This window comes from Tachyglossus aculeatus, chromosome 5, assembly GCF_015852505.1.
Source record: "Tachyglossus aculeatus isolate mTacAcu1 chromosome 5, mTacAcu1.pri, whole genome shotgun sequence".
NCBI lineage: Eukaryota > Metazoa > Chordata > Mammalia > Monotremata > Tachyglossidae > Tachyglossus > Tachyglossus aculeatus.
Genome location: NC_052070.1, coordinates 70,629,866 through 70,648,365, shown reverse-complemented (window position 1 = coordinate 70,648,365; position 18,500 = coordinate 70,629,866). Strand labels below are relative to the sequence as shown.

General features: G+C 44.8%; 1 protein-coding gene across 4 annotated transcripts in view; it reads left to right on the top strand.

Annotated features, from left to right (window-relative positions):
* The window catches only part of CSNK1G1 (casein kinase 1 gamma 1), a 241,454-nt gene that overhangs the window by 87,440 nt on the left and 135,514 nt on the right, over positions 1–18,500 (top strand). For all 4 annotated transcript variants that reach the window (XM_038746458.1, XM_038746457.1, XM_038746456.1 and 1 more), the window contains exon 2: positions 11,228–11,653. In XM_038746458.1, the coding sequence (XP_038602386.1) occupies positions 11,473–11,653 (181 nt within the window). In that variant the 5' untranslated portion in view covers positions 11,228–11,472. The remainder of the gene's footprint in view (positions 1–11,227; positions 11,654–18,500) is intronic.

Sequence of the window (18,500 nt, the reverse complement as noted above, 5' to 3'; positions counted from 1 at the left end):
TGCTATGAGCACTGTACCAAGTGCTTGGAAAGTGCAGTAGAGTTAGTAGAAACAGTCCTGCCTTCAAAGGCCTTACAATCAATCAATCAATCGTATTTATTGAGCGCTTACTGTGTGCAGAGCACTGTACTAAGCGCTTACAGTCTAGCAGGGGAGGAAATATGGGGATGGAGAAGAAGTGGGAGAGATCTGGCCTAGAAACAAAATCCCAGCTCCGCCAGTTATCAGCTGTGTGACTTTGGGCAAGTCACTTGACTTCTCTGTGCCTCAGTTCCGTCATCTGTAAAATGAGGATTAAGACTGTGAGCCCCCCGTGGAACAACCTGATCACCTTGTAACCTCCCCAGCGCTTAGAACAGTGCTTTGCACATAGTAAGCACTTAATAAATGCCATCTTTATTATTATTATTATTATTTATTAAATAAAGATTTGAGAATCCACTGTAGATGAACTCTTTTGATTAGGTGTTCTAATTTTCCTCCCTTGCCCCAATACTTCCTTCACTACGCCCAGTCAAGTAAGAGTAGAAAAAGTTCCAGACCAGAGCATTTTGGGATAGCCACAGTTAAAGGGGGAGAAGAAAATAAATCAGCTAAGGAGACATGAAGAGAAACCAAGGAAATAGGAGGAAAACCAGAATAGTTCAGTGTCCTTTGAAACTAAAGCTAGAAGAATTTCAAGAAGAAGGTATCAACGCTTTCAAAGTCAAGAAGTAAATTCGGAAGGATTAGCACAAAGCATAATCCATTCAACAGGCCAGAAGGACTCTTAATGAGAGGGGTTTACTGGAGGGAAAGAAGGCAAAGTCTCGCATGATGGGTGTTGAGAGCCGGCTCAGGAAATTAGAGACAGTAGATGTCAACATTTGAGGAGCGTAGACAGGAATGGATATGGATGAACTCTCTCTTTCAGAATGGAGGAGATGAGCATGTTTTTACAAACAGGCAAAAGAGCTGAAGGAGAGGCCGCTGGCACAAGTAAGGGGTTGGGGGGAAGAGGGAGAAGGATTTTCCGTGAGGTGAGAAAAGATCGGATCCAGGGCACTTGTGCGGGATTAGTTTTCTAAAATTGGAAGGGTATTTCCTCTGTAGAGACAGCTGGGAAGTGAGGAGGGTGGAGTAATGGGGGAAACTTGTGCCCAGTGGTGTCCCCTGTTTTGTGAAGTAGGATGGGTTGCAAGATTATCAGCTGTTAGAGAGGAAGCGGAGGAAACGGAAGCCTCAGGAGGGAGGTGAAGGCTTGAAATAGGTGATGGGGGCTAGAAGGAAGGAGTTAAGAAGGGAAGATTAAGGGTGTGACCGTGCAGTGGTTAAGGCAGAGTTCTAGGATGACTGTGAGTAGCCGGAGTAGATTTAGTCAGCTCAACTTCTGGATTTCATCCAGGAGCTCTGAGCAGCATAAACCCAGGGCAAAGGAAGAAGTTGGGGATGAGCCAGGATGCGAGGGAGGTGGATTGAGTGCAGAGGAGGAGTGGGAGGTCGAATGAGTCCATCGTACTGAGGCGGGGCGGGGGGGCATGTTCAGGGAGAGGATCCTCCGTCCAGGGAGAAGAAGGTCGTTAGAACTTGGAATAGTTGGGCCGAGTTAAGGGAGTTAAAGGTTCCTGAGGGATTGTAGAGCAGGCTCCGGGCAGGGCGAAGGGGCCAAATCAAGCAGCATTCGTTGTCGTATTTATTGAGTGCTTAGTGTGTGCAAAGCACTGTACTGAGTGCTTGGGAGAGTACAACATAAGCAGCAGCTTAGGCCAGCACGGGCTGAGAAAGAGAGTTTGGAGGTGGCCTGAAAGAATATTAAGTTTCTGATTGCAAAAGAGCATCAGTGTCTGATGAGGAGGAGGTCCATTTGGTCAGTTATCAACGTGGAGTAGGAAACGGGAGGAGTTAAGGAGACTGAAAAATGGAGAGGGAGTCTGAAGGATCATTGATGCAAACATCACCATACCACGATTACTTTAAATGGAGAAAAAATGGCCAAACTGAAAAACAAGGTTAAGGTAATCTCTTTGATCTGATTTGATAATCACACTCCCTTGTTTTCTTTTTTCTCCTTAGATTTTTAGCATTTTGTATTCACGGTAACTTCTAACATGGGGAAAGCTATTTTTAAAGGAGTTTGTCATAAGCTGCCTTCATTACAGCTCAGACAAAAATTCCCACATTCCGACGCATTACTCATCTGCACTTGCTTGCATGTGTTAAAAGATCATAGAGTGTGTTTTTAGTCAGAAGCCTGCAATGAGGCCCATCAATCGGTTCATCAGGGAAAGGTATGTTCCGCAATCCCTCCTGGCTGAATAATCGTTTTACCTCTCCTTTGAACAAGTTGTCAGTTTTCAAAGACGGGCATGGATCATTAGATCTTGTAACTTTAGCAGGGGGAATCAATATCAACAGTATTTACTGAGCACCTGCAATGTGCAGGGCACTGGGGGAGGTGCTTGGGAGCATATAAAGAGTAGAAGTCATCATCATCATCAATCGTATTTATTGAGCGCTTACTGTGTGCAGAGCACTGTACTAAGCGCTTGGGAAGTACAAATTGGCAACATATAGAGACAGTCCCTACCCAACAGTGGGCTCACAGTCTAAAAGGGGGAGACAAAACCAAACATACTAACAAAATAAAACAAATAGAATAGATATGTACAAGTAAAATAAATAAATAGAGTAATAAATATGTACAAACATATATGTTTGTATATGTACCTATATACATATATATACACATATACAAAGTCAACACTATCCTCTCCACTGAAGTCAACTCCCTTGGTCCCCTGCCCCTCCACCGATTTAGTACCACCAACGCACAGCCCTGAAGCACTTCCTCAGTACGCTTCCTCCTCTCCTGCCCCACATCTCTCCCATCTCTTTCCCCTAATGATCTGGCCACGTACTTTATTGAAAAAATTGAAACCACTGAGTGGGATGTCCCTAAAATCTCCCCTGCTCCCTTTCAGTTCCTCCAGCCCAATCTTCTACTCTCCCATCTTTCCCAGTAGTATCTCAAGAAGAAATCCCCTGCCTCCTCTCCAAATAGTAATAATAGTAATAATTGTGATATTTGTTAAGCACTTACTATGTGACTAGCACTGTTCTAAGCACTGGAATAGATACAAGGTAATCAGGTTCGACACAGTCCCTGTCCCACCTGGGGCTCTTGGTCTTAATCCCCATTTTACAGATGAGGGAACTGAAGCACAGAGAAGTGAAGTGAGTTGCCCAAGGTCACAAAGCAGACAAGTGGCGGAGCCGGGATTAGAATCTGCGTCCTCCGACTGCCAAGCTCGTGCTCTTTCCATGAGGCCACGTTGCTTCCCTATTCATCGCCTCCATCTGTGCCTCTGATCCCATGTCTTCGTACCTTACACTTCTCCCTTCTCTTCATTCCTTCCTGGATACCATCTTCAGCTGTTCACTTTCCAATGGCCTCTCCCCCTGCTTTCAAACATTCTCATGTATCCCCATCCTAAGAAAGCTCTCCTTTGACCCCATGGCTCCCTCCAGTTATCGCCCCATTGCCTTCCTCCCATTCCTCTACACCTACTGCCTCCTCTTCCTCTCCTCCAACTCTCTCCTTGACCTCCTCCAATCTGCGTTCCATTCCCTGCACTCCAAGGTAGCTGCCCTCTCTAAGATCAACCAGTGATGACCTCCTTGTCAAATCCAACGGCTTCTACTTCTTCCTAATCCTTCACCTTTCCGTGGCCTTCGACACTGTGGACCACCGCCTTCTCCTGGAAATATCAATCAGTCGTATTTTTTGAGCACTTACTCTGTGCAGAGCATTGTACCGTTATACTAAATACTTACTGTTACAATATAACGGTAGACATGTTCCTTGCCTACGACGAACTTACATTCTAGAGGGGGAGACAGACTTTGATATAAATAAATGTTACAGATATGAATATAAGTGATGTGGAGCTGAGAGAAAGAAGAAAAACGGGAGCAAGGGCAACGCAGAAGGGAGTGGGAGAAGAGGAAATGAGGTCTTAGGGAAGTCCTCTCGGAGGAGATGTGCCTTCAGTAACGCTTTGGGGGTGGGGAGAGTAGCTGTCAGATTTGAAGGGGGAAGGCGTTCCAGGCCAGCGGCAGGATGTGGTTGAGAGGTCGGCAGTGAGATAGATGAGATTGAATACAGTGAGTAGCTTGGCATTAGAGGAGGGAAGTGTGAGGGCTGCATTGTAGTGGGAGAACAGCGAGATAAGGTAGGAGGCGGCAGGGTGAAACATCATCCAGCCTTTAGACTGTAAGATCCGTGTGGGCAGGGAACTGTCTACCAACTCTCCCAAGTCCTCAGCATAGTGCCTTGCCCATAATCCGCTCTCAATAAATGTGATTGTTAACCTTGACTTCACTGGCCCTGTCCTCCTGGTTCTCTTCCTATCTCTCTGGTCACTCATTCTCAATCTCTTTTCCAGGCTTCTCCTCTGCCTCCCACCCTCTAACTGTGGGAGCCCCTCAAGGCTCAGTTCTGGGGCCCCTTCTTGTCCCCACTCTTTCACTCGCTTGCATGGTTTCAACTACCTCTTCAGCCCTGCAAGTCTGGCATTTCCTTCTGCCTTCAGGGCACCTCTGCTTGTATCATCATCATCATCAATCGTATTTATTGAGCGCTTACTGTGTGCAGAGCACTGTAGTAAGCGCTTGGGAAGTACAAGTTGGCAACATAAAGAGACAGTCCCTACCCAACAGTGGGCTCACAGTCTAAAAGGGGGAGACAGAACAAAACCAAATGTACTAACAAAATAAAATAAATAGAATAGATATGTACAAGTAAGATAAATAAATAGAGTAACAAATATGTACAAACATATATACATATATATATATATACATATATATATGCTTGTATGTTTCCCCCTTCTCCCCAAATGTCCTAAGATTGTCACGTCCAAATCAGTATGCCTCATCTTCCCACCCAAACCCTGTCCTCCCCCATCTTCATCATCAATGTAGACAACACCGCTATCCTCTTTGTCTCACAAGCCTTGGCATTACCCTCAACTCATCTCGTTCATTCAACCTACATATTCAGTCTGTCACCAAATCCTGTTTTACCTTCACAACATGTCTAAAATCTGCCCTTTCTTCTCCATCCAAACTGCTACTTTCCTGAACAAAGCACTTAACACTTTGACTACTTCATTAGCCTCCCGTTTGACCTCCAGACCTTCTGTCTCTCCCCACTGGGCAGCAGCGGGACCTAGTGAGTCCGGGTCCAGAAGGCAGAGGACCTGGTGTCTAATCCCGGCTCCACCACTTGTCAGCTGTGTGACTTTGGGCAAGTCACTTAACTTCTCTGTGCCTCAGTTCCCTTATCTGTAAAATGGGGATGAAGACTGTGAGCCCCACATGGGGCAACCTGATTACCTTGTATCTACACCAGCACTTAGAACAGTGCTTGGCACATAGCGCTTAACAAATACCAACATTATTATTATTATTATCCTGGCTTTGCCACTTGTCCGTGTGTGACCTAGGCCAATCACTCCATTTCTCTGTGCCTCAAGTTCCTCATCTGTGAAATGGGAATTAAATTCTACTTCTTCCTAGTTAGACTGCGAGCCCCATGTGGGACCAGGAGTGTGTGCACCCTGATTGCCTGGTATCTGCCCCAGCACGTAGTACAAGTGCTTGGTAAATAAGTGCTTTACAGTACCATCATTATTAGTCCGTATTCTACTGCCTGGATCATTTTTCTAAGAAAAATAAAATAAAATTGAGTCCACATCTCCTTATTCCTCAAGAACCAGTGGTTGCCCATTTACCTCCACATCCAATAGAAACTCCTTACCATAGGCTTTAAAGCACTCAGTCTGCTTGCCCCCTCCTTCCTTACCACATTGATTTCCTATTACAGCCCAGCCCTCACACTTTGCTTCTGTAACACCAAACTACTCGCTGTACCCCAGTCTCATCCATCTCACCCCCTACCCCTTGCTCACATCCTTCCTCTGGCCTGGAAGTCCCCCCCACTTTCCGTAAGACATCCCCATCTTCTAAGCCTTATTGAAATCACACTTCCTGCAAGAGGCCTTTCCTGATTAAGCCCTCCTTTCTCCTATTTCCTCTCCCTTCTGTATCACCTATGCACTTGGATCTGTATACTTTTAGCTGTTGATAGTAGTCACCCCACCCTCAGCCCCCTAGCATGTATGTGCCTATCCGTAATTTATTTCAATATCTATCTCCCCCTCTAGACTATAAGCTCCGTATGGGCAGGAAACATGTCTTGCAGCTCTGTTGTATTGTACTTTCCCAAGTGCTTTTTAGTACAGCGGCCTGCACACAGTAAGCACTCAATAAATTGATCAATTGGGAAAATAATAATAATACTAATGTTGGCGTTTGTTAAGTGCTTACTATGTGCAAAGCACTGGTCTAAGCGCTGGGGGGATACAAGGTGATCAGGTTGTCCCACGTGGGGCTCACAGTCTTAATCCCCGTTTTCCAGATGAGGGAACTGAGGCCCAGAGAAGTGAAGTGATTTGCCCAAGGTCACACAGCAGACAGATGGCGGAGCTGGGATTAGAACTCATGACCTCTGACACCCAAGCCCGGGCTCTTTCCACTGAGCCACGATAGTAGACATAAATGGGTTAATCATTATTTATTGAGCACTTACTGTGTGCAGAGCACTGTACTCAGTAGTAAAGAGTTGGTAGACACATTCATTGCCCACAGTGAGCTTACAGTCTAGGGGGGGAGACAGACCTTAATACAAATAAATAAATTTAGGATATGTACATAAGTGCTGTGAGGCGGTGGGGAGGAGAGTGAATAAAGGGAGCAAATCTGGGTGATGCAGAAGGAAGTGGGAGAAGAGGAAAGGAGGGCTTAGTCAGAGAAGGCCTCTTGGAGGAAATTAGGCTTTGAAGGTGGGGAGAGTAATTGTTTTGAATATGATGAGGAAGGATATTCCAGGGCAGAGGCGAGATGTGAACGAGAGGTTGGTGATGAGATAGATGAAATTGAGGTACAGTGAATAGACTGTACTTTTAGACTGTGAGCCCACTGTTGGGTAGGGACTGTCTCTATATGTTGCCAACTTGTACTTCCCAAGCGCTTAGTACAGTGCTCTGCACACAGTAAGCGCTCAATAAATACGATTGATGATGATGATGAATAGGTTGGCCTCAGAGGAGTGAAGTGTGCTGGCTGGGTTGTAGTAAGAGCTGTGAGGTGAGGTAGGAGGGGGGGGTAAGGTTACTCAGTGCTTTCAAGCTGATGGTAAGGAGTTTCTGTTTGATGCAAAGGTGAAGGGGCAACCACTGGAGGTTCTTGAGTAGGGAAATGTGGACTGAATGTTTCTGTAGAAAAGTGGTCTGGGGTAGCAGACTGGGGAGTGGGGAGAGACAGGAGGCAGGGAAGTTAGCAACAGGATAGGGTAAGGGCTTGGATTAATGTAGCAGCAGCTTGGCTGGGGAGGAAAGCACGGATTTTAATGATGCTGTGACGGTTGAACCGGCAGGCTTGAGTGATAGGTTGGATATGTGGGTTGAACTGGAGAAGAATATGAGCCGTGGGTCAGAGGCTGAGGAGCTGAGAGCAGGGGAAGGTTGCGAGGTTTGCCTGGGAGAAGTGGGGAGCGTGAGCTGGAGTGGAAAAGAGGTTTCAACTGCTTGTGTAGTTGTTATAAACGAGTAGGCCTTCCCTCTGTACTCTGTATGCTCATTTCATGTAAGAACTTGTCACAGTTCTCTCTCATCAACTGTTGTCCATTCTTGAGCATCCCCAAGTGGATTAGTTACTTTGCTGCTCATCCAAAGTAGATTTAAAAAAAAAGAAACATGAAAAAAAAAGCACCTCTCACGAGCTTTTGACTTGGTTGCCTTCTGACCTGTCTCCACTCTGTGGCATCACTGACTTTCCGGTCTCCATATTGGCTAGCCAAATCATCATCATCATCATCATCATCATCATCATCATCATAATAATAATAATAATAATAATAGCATTTATTAAGCGCTTACTGTGTGCAAAGCACTGTTCTAAGCTCTGGGAAGGTTACAAGGTGATCAGGTTGTCCCACGGGGGGCTCACAGTCTTAATCCCCATTTTACAGATGAGGGAGCTGAGGCCCAGAGAAGTTAAGTGACTTGCCCAGAGTCACACAGCTGACAGTTGGTGGAGCCGGGATTTGAACCCCTGACCTCTGACTCCAAAGCCCGGGCTCTTTCCACTGAGCCACGCTGCTTCTCTAAGTGGCGTAACTAAAGCAGTGCCACTGTTGTGACCAGGAGAAGGCATAGAAACTCTAGGATTTGGTTCTCAAGGCAGCCCTGGCTAACTATACCCCTAGTCCCTGGGACACTTTTGTAGATATCATTTATTAGCATGAACTGCGGTCCCGCAGGAAGGATGTGTATGGAGATGCGCTGCACAAAGTACCCAATAAATTGCACTGATTGATAAGAGGTAGGTGTGGACTCAGCAGAGGGGGATCAAATCCTCAAAAAAAAAGGGGGGGGGGGAGGGCAGCAAGGGCTGTGTTGCTTAGCTAAAACCCAAACCAATCAATCAGTCAGCGGTTTATTTATTTATTTATTTATTTATTTATTTATTCATTTATCTATTTATGTATTTATCTATCTATCTATTTATCTATCTATCCATTTATTTATTTATTTATTTTGCTTGTACATATCTATTCTATTTATTTTATTTTGTTAATATGTTTGGTTTTGTTCTCTGTCTCCCCCTTTTAGACTGTGAGCCCACTGTTGGGTAGGGACTGTCTCTATATGTTGCCAATTTGTACTTCCCAAGCGCTTAGTACAGTGCTCTGCACACAGTAAGCGCTCAATAAATACGATTGATGATGATGATGATGATGATGGTATTTATTGAGCGCTTTCCATGTGCAGAGCACTTTTCTAAGCACTTAGGATAACAGATTTGGTAGGCACGTTCCCTGCCCACAAGGAGCTTACTGTCTAAAGAAGCAGCTTGGCCTAGTTGAAAGAGCACAGACTTGGGAGTCAAGAGTTCCTGGCTTCTAATGCCGGCCTCACCACCCCTTTGCTGTGTCACCTTGGGCAAATCACGTAACTTCTCTGTGCCTCAATTTCCTCATCTGTAAAATAGAGAGTAAATTCCTGTTCTCCCTCCTATTTAGATTTGGAGCCCCATGTGGGACCTGATTATCTTCTATCTACTCTGGCACTTAGAACAACACTTAACAAATCTAATAATCAATCAATCAATCGTATTTATTGAGTGCTTACTGTGTGCAGAGCACTGTACTAAGCGCTTGGGAAGTACAAGTTGGCAACATATAGAGACAGTCCCTACCCAACAGTGGGCTCACAGTCTAAAAGAGGAAGACAGTGAACAAAAACAAACATACTAACAAAATAAAATAAATAGAATACATATGTACAAGTAAAATAAATAAATAAATAGAGTAATAAATATGTGCAAACATATATACATATATACAGGTGCTGTGGGGAAGGGAAGGAGGTAAAATGGGGGGATGGAGGGGGGACGAGAGGGAGAGGAAGATAATAATAATAGTTATTGTGATTGTTAGAGAGGCGCTTACAGTGCTGCTTTATGCTACCTCTTACTGTCTTATTATCTCTGTTCCACTCAAAATCAATCAGTGGTATTTATCTAGCACTTATTGTGTACAGAGCCCTGTTACTAAGCGCCCTGGAGAGTACAGTATAACAGTGTTGGTAGACACATTCCCTGCCCACAGTTAGTTTAAAGTCTAGAGGGTGAGACAGACTTTAATATACATAAATAAATTACAGATATGTACAAAAGTATGGAGATTGACTGAGGCAGATTTCTGAGGTGAACAACTCATAATCAGACTAAATCAAGCCCCCTCAGTCATCCCCACCTTTGTACTCAGGGAGCCTTCCCAGACTGAGCCCCCTTTTTCCTTTTCTTTCTCCTCTCCCCCCACACTCTGCCCTACCTCCTTCCCCTACCCACAGCACTTGTATATATTTGTACAGATTTATTACTCTATTTGTTTTCCTTGTACATATTTACCACTCTATTTTATTAATGATGTGCATATAGGTATAATTCTATTTATTCTGACGGTTTTGACACCTGTCTACATGTTTTGTTTTGTTGTCTGTCTCCCCCTTCTAGGCCGTGAGCCCGTTGTTGGGTAGGGACCATCTCTATATGTTGCCGACTTGTAATAATAATAATAATCATAATAATGATGGCATTTATTAAGCACGTACTATGTGCAAAGCACTGTTCTAAGCGCTGGGGAGGTTACAAGGTGATCAGGTTGTCCCGCGGGGGGCTCACAGTCTTAATCCCCATTTTACAGATGAGGTAACTGAGGCCCAGAGAAGTGAAGTGACTTGCCCGAAGTCACACAGCTGACAGTTGGTGGAGCTGGGATTTGAACCCACGACCTCTGACTCCAAAGCCCGTGCTCTTTCCACTAAGCCACGCTGCTTCGCTTAGTACAGTGCTCTGCACACAGTAGGCACTCAATAAATACGATTGAATGAATACTCTTCCTGACAATAATTGATGATATGGAGACTTGCGGAGCTTCCTATTTAAAGGTTGCAAGCATTTTTATTTTAAAGACAGTTAAATATAGAGGACTACTATGGTTGTTGGTGGAGTTCAGACGCTCACGTAGAATACGTGTTTCCATTACAGGATCTGAGGTCCTCCCTTTAGACTGTAAGCTCCTGGTGGGCAGGAAACGTGTCTACCAACTTGGTTATATCGTATTCTTCCAAATCATCATCATCATCATCATCATCAATCGTATTTATTGAGCGCTTACTATGTGCAGAGCACTGTACTAAGCGCTTGGGAAGTACAAATTGAATGCTTAGTGGAGCACTGTACACACAGTAAGCGCTCAATAAATTCCATTGATTGATTGATTGATTGACAGTGGCATCTTTCTGGGGTGAGGCTGAATGTGGTGTTGGGAGAAACAGTTACGTACTAAACATGCGGCATCGGACATGGGGTAACCACTGCACGCAAGTTTTCCTTCCCGCCGGGTTCTTCAAAAACACGATTCCCTGTGTAATAGGAGAACTAGTTTTACCAAATGAATATCTAGTGCGGAAGGACCAAGTCGTCAGAGGGTCTGAAATTGAAGTCTTCCATTTTAGGCAGCTACCCAGTGTGTCCATTTGGGAAAGTTAGTCATCATTTTCTTTTGTTTAACACCTTAAAATTCCATTTTTAACTCCCGTGTTTTCTTTCTTTCTCTTAGGTGGCCCAATACCCGCCTTTACCTGTGAGTTCTTCCGGCTGCACGTTCTCCAGGAACCAATCAGTGGATTTTTATCGCCTGGGCGATGAATTAGAAAGCTGACTATGGTGCTGAAAGAACCCGGCACATCTCTCTGACCACGGTCGAAACCCGAATCAGTGATCCACCTTGCTATCTTTCTGTTTTAAAGAGAGGAGCACATCCCCACTGCCACTCACCTGGCAGAAACTCTGTGTTGTAAGATCATGGACCACACCAATAGGGAAAAGGATGAAAGGCAGCGGACAACTAAGCCCATGCCGGGGAGGAGTGGGCATTCGTCACGGCCCTCTAGTTCCACGACCTCCTCTGGGGTTCTTATGGTGGGACCCAACTTCAGGGTTGGAAAGAAGATAGGTTGTGGGAACTTTGGAGAGCTCCGATTAGGTAAGAGCATGTCTTTTGAAGCCTGTGATGAGAAAAAAATCAAACAAGATTTTGCATATGGTCCAGTTTGCTTGTGTCTACCCTAAGCGCTTAAATGTTATTATTATTATTATCATTATTATTATTATTATTATTATTATTATTATTATTATTATTATTATGCCTCAGTTTGGGAGGTGGGATACAGGAGTGTGATTTTCCCCTGCCACCTGTAGTGCTAATGCAAACAGAGCTGGAAATCAAGCAATTAGTACAGCAGCCAGACCATCCACAATGGATAAAAGTCTGTTCTTTTCTTAAGGATCTCCAAGGATCGTAGTCCATTCGAGTATTTTATTTCCTTGAGATCCAAGTGCATTTCCATGGGCAGTTCAAATCTGTCTCCTTATAAGGTTTATATTTCCTCTTCTTCGGGCCTTTGAAGACATAGAGAGCAAGTGGTCACCATGTCACCCCTATTATTAAGGTCTCATCTCATCCAAAAGGACTACCTTGATTAAGTCCTCTTTTGATGATGATGATTTCGTTCTCTGTCTCCCCCTTTTAGACTGTGAGCCCACTGTTGGGTAGGGACTGTCTCTATATGTTGCCAACTTGTACTTCCCAAGCGCTTAGTACAGTGCTCTGCACACAGTAAGCGCTCAATAAATACGATTGATGATGATGATGATGATGATGGTATTTGTTAAGCACTTACTATGTGCCAAGCTCTATTCTAAGCACTGGGTTAGATACAAGGTAATTAGGTTGTCTCACGAGGGGCTCACTGTCTTAATCCCCATTTTACAGGTGAGGTAACTGAGGCGCAGAGAAGTTAAGTGACTTGCCCAAAGTCACACAGCTGATAAGTGGCGGAGCCAGGATTAGAACCCACGACCTGTCCCAAGCCCGTGCTCTTTCCTCTAAGCCATGCTGCTCCCACAAGCACTGGGGTAGATACAAGGTAATCAGGTTGTCCCAGACTTAATCACCGTTTTACAAATCAGGTAACCGAGGCACAGAGAAGTTAAGTGACTTGCCCAAAGTCACAGAGCTGACAAGTGGCAGGGCCGGAATTTGAACCCATGACCTCTGACTCCCAAGTCCGTGCTCTTTCCACTAAGCTACACTTCTTCCCACGGTCTTTTCCCCGGCTCCATCTCATTTCTACATCATCTGTGTACTTGGATCTGTGGCCTTTGGAGAGTTGATATTTGCCCTAACCTCAACCTCAGAGCACTTAGGTACATATACAAATATATATTTGTATATGTGTATATATGTATATAGGTACATGTACAAACATATATGTTTGTACATATTTATTACTCTATTTATTTATTTTACTTGTACATATCTATTCTATTTTATTTTGTTAGTATGTTTGGTTTTGTCTCCCCCTTTTAGACTGTGAGCCCACTGTTGGGTAGGGACTGTCTCTATATGTTGCCAATTTGTACTTCCCAAGCGCTTAGTACAGTGCTCTGCACACAGTAAGCGCTCAGTAAATACGATTGATGATGATGATATCTTTAAATTATTTATTAATATTAATGTCTGTCTCCCCTTTTAGACTGTAAACTCATTGTGGGCAGGGACCATACCTGCCAACTCCATTGTATTATACGCGCCCAAGCGCTTCGTACAGTGCCCCGCACCTAGTCAGTGCTCAGTAAATGCCATTGATGGTGATCATGTTTATGTTTATTTATTTATGTTGCCAACTTGTACTTCCCAAGCGCTTAGTACAATGCTCTACATACAGTAAGTGCTCAATAAATATGATTGATTGATTGATTGATCATGATGATCAACTCCCTTTGTGTACTTAAAATCAGTTATCAGTTTACTGTTTTGCTCTCTCTTCTCTAGGTTAAACAACTCGAATTTCTTTTTCCTTTCCCCATAGGGCCATTTTTCTTTTCCATGCTTCAGTCATTTCGGTTGATCTTTTCTGAATACTCCCCAGTGAAGTGCAGTGACCAGAACTGGAGGCAGTAAAATCTAATAAGGGTCTATCCAGGGCACAGTGCAGCAGGAAGATTCACTTCCTGACTCTTGGATGTCACTCTCTGGCTGACAAATCTCCGTACCATGTTGGCTCTTTAAATAACAGCATTACAATTGTTGACTCACACTCAGCTTCTGGTTCACTGTGACCTCCAAGTCTTTTTCTGCTGGGGTTGTGCCCCGCTGATCTTTATCCTGTAATTTGTGGTGTGTTTTTTAATCCCTTTACACACCTCCACCTTCCCGTTGACTTCATCCTGTCTCGGTATTCCCGGTTTCGAGAGTATTCGCAACCCTGCCGGATTTCATAGTGTGTACCAACTAAGGTGTGTTTTCTCAATTGCTTCTGTTGCGTCACAAAGGTGACCATTTAGTAGGGAGAAGTTTTCTTGTCTCCCACTGCAGGAACTGTGTCTTCTCAGCCAGAGATCCTTTGACGGGATGAAATTTAGGGGGTTTCGGAATTAATTCGCTCTTATCACGGATGAGCTGGGAGCCCAGAATTTCAGGCCTTGTCTCAGATAACGAGGGGTCTTTTATATTTAAGGGCAGGTGCACTTTGGGCTTAGCAAAGCCCACAGGAGCTTGTGCAGTAGCTGATGAGAACAGGAGTTAGAGGTGTAATTTCACACGGCTTGACTTCCTAGCAACTGCAGAGTTGCTTTAGCAACTAGGTTTGTGAATATTCATTTTATGGCTTTGGTCTAACATCCCAGTACGACTTGCATTCAATAGGTGGCTATGGCATAAACATTCACTAAAACGTGGCTTCGAGAAGTAACTCTTCATGCATGTAAGGCTGCATATGCCCGAGACTACTTGAACGGTAGTATAATTCTTATGAAAGATTAAGAAAACAATCTCAGATGTGGAAAATCCATTTTTCATCTCTCAAGATTATATTTAAAATGTGGCCCACAGGCACTCGGGTCTGCCGTGCTTGAGAAGCAGCGGGGCCTGGGGTCTGATCCCGACTCTGCCACTTGTCTGCTGTGTATCTTTGGGAAAGTCACTTCACTTCTCTGTGCCTCAATTACCTCATCTGTAAAATGGGGGGGGGGGGGGGGTGAAGACCGCGAGCCCCGCGTAAGACACAGACTGCGTTAAGCCTGATTACTTTGTATTTCCCCCGGCACTTAGAACAATGCCGGTCACATAGTAAGCGCTGAGCAGATACCATTCAAAAAATTTGTTTAGGCTAGGATGCTGACCAAGGAATTCAGGAATATTTGACCGGCAACGTGTTGGTGCTCATGTTTAATTAGGCAGCTCGGATTTGTTCCTGCATCCCATTCTAGAAGTCCAATCTCCTAGGCAACTCGGGGCTGTCCAAAAGATGACACCAATTGGTTATTAAGTTGAAAATACCAGAGTGAGTCATTGTGTGTTTCATTAGTCATCCGCCCTGACACTTGGGGTACCCAGGCCGGGGGAAGGAAGACAGCCAATTGTCAGCTGTGTGACTTTGGGCAAGTCACTTAACTTCTCTGTGCCTCAGTTACCTCAACTGTAAAATGGGGATGAAGACTGTGAGCCCCACGTGGGACAACCTGATCACCTTGTAACCTCCCCAGCGCTTAGAACAGTGCTTTGCCCATAGTACGTGCTTAATAAATGCCATCAGAGGGTTTAGATATTGATGAGAGCCTTGGGGAAGTTTGGAAACAGTGTGCCGGACGGCGCGCGTGTGTGCGACTTGGTCGTGGCGAGTAGTAAAGCGTGAACCTGGGAGTCAGAAGGTCATGGGTTCTAATCCCGGCTCTGCCACTTGACTACTGTGTGGCCTTAGGCGAGTCGCTTCACTTCTCTATACGTCAGTTACCTCTTCTGTAAAATGGGGATTAAGCCTGTAAGCCCTACCTGGGATAGAGACCATGTCTAACCTAATTTGCTCGAATCCACCCCAGCGCTTAGTACAGTGTCTGGCACATGGTAAGCGCTTAACAAATACCATTATTATTATTATCATTACTGTTGGAGTATTCATTCACTCATTCAAGTCATATTTGAATGAGACCCCCCCCTCCATCCACCCATCTTACCTCCTTCAATCAATCAATCAATCGTATTTATTGAGCGCTTACTGTGTGCAGAGCACTGTACTAAGCGCTTGGGAAGTACAAGTTGGCAACATATAGAGACAGTCCCTACCCAACAGTGGGCTCACAGTCTAAAAAATATGTATATCTGTTTGTACATATTTATTACTCTATTTATTTTACTTGTACATATCTATTCTATTTATTTTATTTTGTTAGTATGTTTGGTTTTGTTCTCTATCTCCCCCTTTTAGACTGTGAGCCCACTGCTGGGTAGGGACTGTCTCTATACGTTGCCAACTTGTACTTCCCAAGCGCTTAGTACAGTGCTCTGCACACAGTAAGCGCTCAATAAATACGCTTGATATTTATTGAGCACTTTCTGTGTGCAGAGCACTCTACTAAGCACTTAGGAGAGTACAATCCAACAATAAACAGACACATCCCTGGCCCACAGTGAGCTTACAGTCTTGAGTGGGGCTGATTGGCTCAAAGAGAAGGGCAGAAACAGTGCAGGGCAGGACATTTCTCGCACTTCTTCTCTCCAACTGGGATCCCTTAGCAGGGGTCCCCGGGGTTAAAAATTAGAACAGCGCAGGGCCGGCAACTTGGGCCCTGGCCGGGAAATGGTGCCAGGCCCTGTGAGTGCCAAGGCAGATGAGGGCAGGCAAGGTCAAACCCAAAATTGGTCCGGACTCACTTCTGACAGAGCTATTGCAGATGACCAGTTGCTTCCAGGGCTGCTCATATTAATAATAATAAAAGTAATAATGATGATGGCATTTGTTAAGCACTTACTATGTGCAAAGCACTGTTCTAAGCGCTGGGGGGATACAAGGTGATCAGGTTGCCCCACATGGGGCTCACAGTCTTAATCCCCATTTTGCAGATGGGGGAACTGAGGCTCAGAGAAGTTAAGTGACTTGCCCAAGGTCACACAGCAGGCATGTGGGCCTCCCTTCAAGGCCCTGCTGAGAGCTCACCTCCTCCAGGAGGCCTTCCCAGACTGAGCCCCTTCCTTCCTCTCCCCCTCATCCTCCTCTCCATCCCCCCCACCTTACCTCCTTCCCTTCCCCACATCATCATCATCATCAATTGTATTTATTGAGCGCTTACTATGTGCAGAGCACTGTACTAAGCGCTTGGGAAGTGCAAATTGGCAACATATAGAGACAGTCCCTACCCAACAGTGGGCTCACAGCACCTGTATATATGTATATATGTTTGTACATATTTATTACTCTATTCATTTTACTTGTACATATCTATTCTATTTATTTTATTTTGTTAGTGTGTTTGGTTTTGTTCTCTGTCTCCCCCTTTTAGACTGTGAGCCCACTGTTGGGTAGGGACTGTCTCTAGATGTTGCCAACTTGGACTTCCCAAGCGCTTAGTACAGTGCTCTGCACACAGTAAGCGCTCAATAAATACGATTGATTGATTGATGTGGAGCCAGGATTCGAACCCATGACCTCGGCCTCCAAAGCCCGTGTTCTTTCCACTAAGCCACGCTGCTTCTCTTAGTCCCAGCAGCCTAGTGGGTGTCGCCAGAGGCCAGGGATTCAGTCCCCCTGCCCCGGCCCCTTTCTTTTTTTGGAGTAAATCGAATTTGTTAAGCACTTACTATGTGCCATACACTGTACTAAACACTGGGGTAGATACGAGTTAATCAGATTGGACACAGTCCCTGTCTCACTTGGGGCTCACAGTCTTAATCCTCATTGTACGGTTGAATAAATGAATCCCCATTTTACAGATAAGGTAACGGAGGCACAGAGAAGTGAAATGACTCTATCACTCTATTTATTTATTACTCTATTTATTTATTTATTTTACTTGTACATATCTGTTCTATTTATTTTATTTTGTTAATATGTTTGGTTTGGTTCTCTGTCTCCCCCTTCTAGACTGTGAGCCCACTGTTGGGTAGGGACCGTCTCTATATGTTGCCAACTTGTCCTTCCCAAGCGCTTAGTACAGTGCTCTGCACATAGTAAGCGCTCAATAAATGCGATTGATGATGATGATGATGTTCTAAGCACTGGGGAGGTTACAAGGTGATCAGATTGTCCCACGGGGTGCTCACAGTCTTCATCCCCATTTTATAGATGAGGTAACTGAGGCCCAGAGAAGTTAAGTGACTTGCCCAAAGTCACACAGCTGACAATTGGTGGAGCCGGGATTTGAACCCATGACCTCTGACTCCAAAGCCCGGGCTCTTTTCCATTGAGCCACGGTAACTTCTCTGTGCCTCAGTTACCTCATCTATAAAATGGGGGTTAAGACTGTGAGCCCCACGTGGGACAACCTGATCACTTTGTATCCTCCCCAGTGCTTAGAATAGTGCTTTGCACATAGTAAGCGCTTAACAAATGTCATTATTATTTATTATTTAAAGCATATGTTGATTTGTCCCCCTCTTGTTTAATTCATACTTCACACTGCTGCCCAGCTCATTTTTTCTGAAATGCCGTTCTGCACAGTGTAATAATAATAATAATAATGATAATTATGGTATTAAGTACTTACCGTATGCCATGCTCTACGGTGGGTACAAGGAAAATGGGTTGGGCACAGTCCCCGTCCCATGTGGAGCTCACAGCCTTGATCCCCATTTTACAGATAAGGTAACTGAGGCACTGAGAAGTTAAGTGACTTGCCCAGGGTCACACAGCAGGCAAGTGGCAGAGCCGGGATTAGAACCCATGACCCTCGGACTCCAAGGCCCGGGCTCTATCCAGTGGGTACCGGTGAGGGTCAAGAAATCCTTCCAAGGGACTCCGTGGGAGAACGGTTTCTTTGAGGACAACACCGTTGCC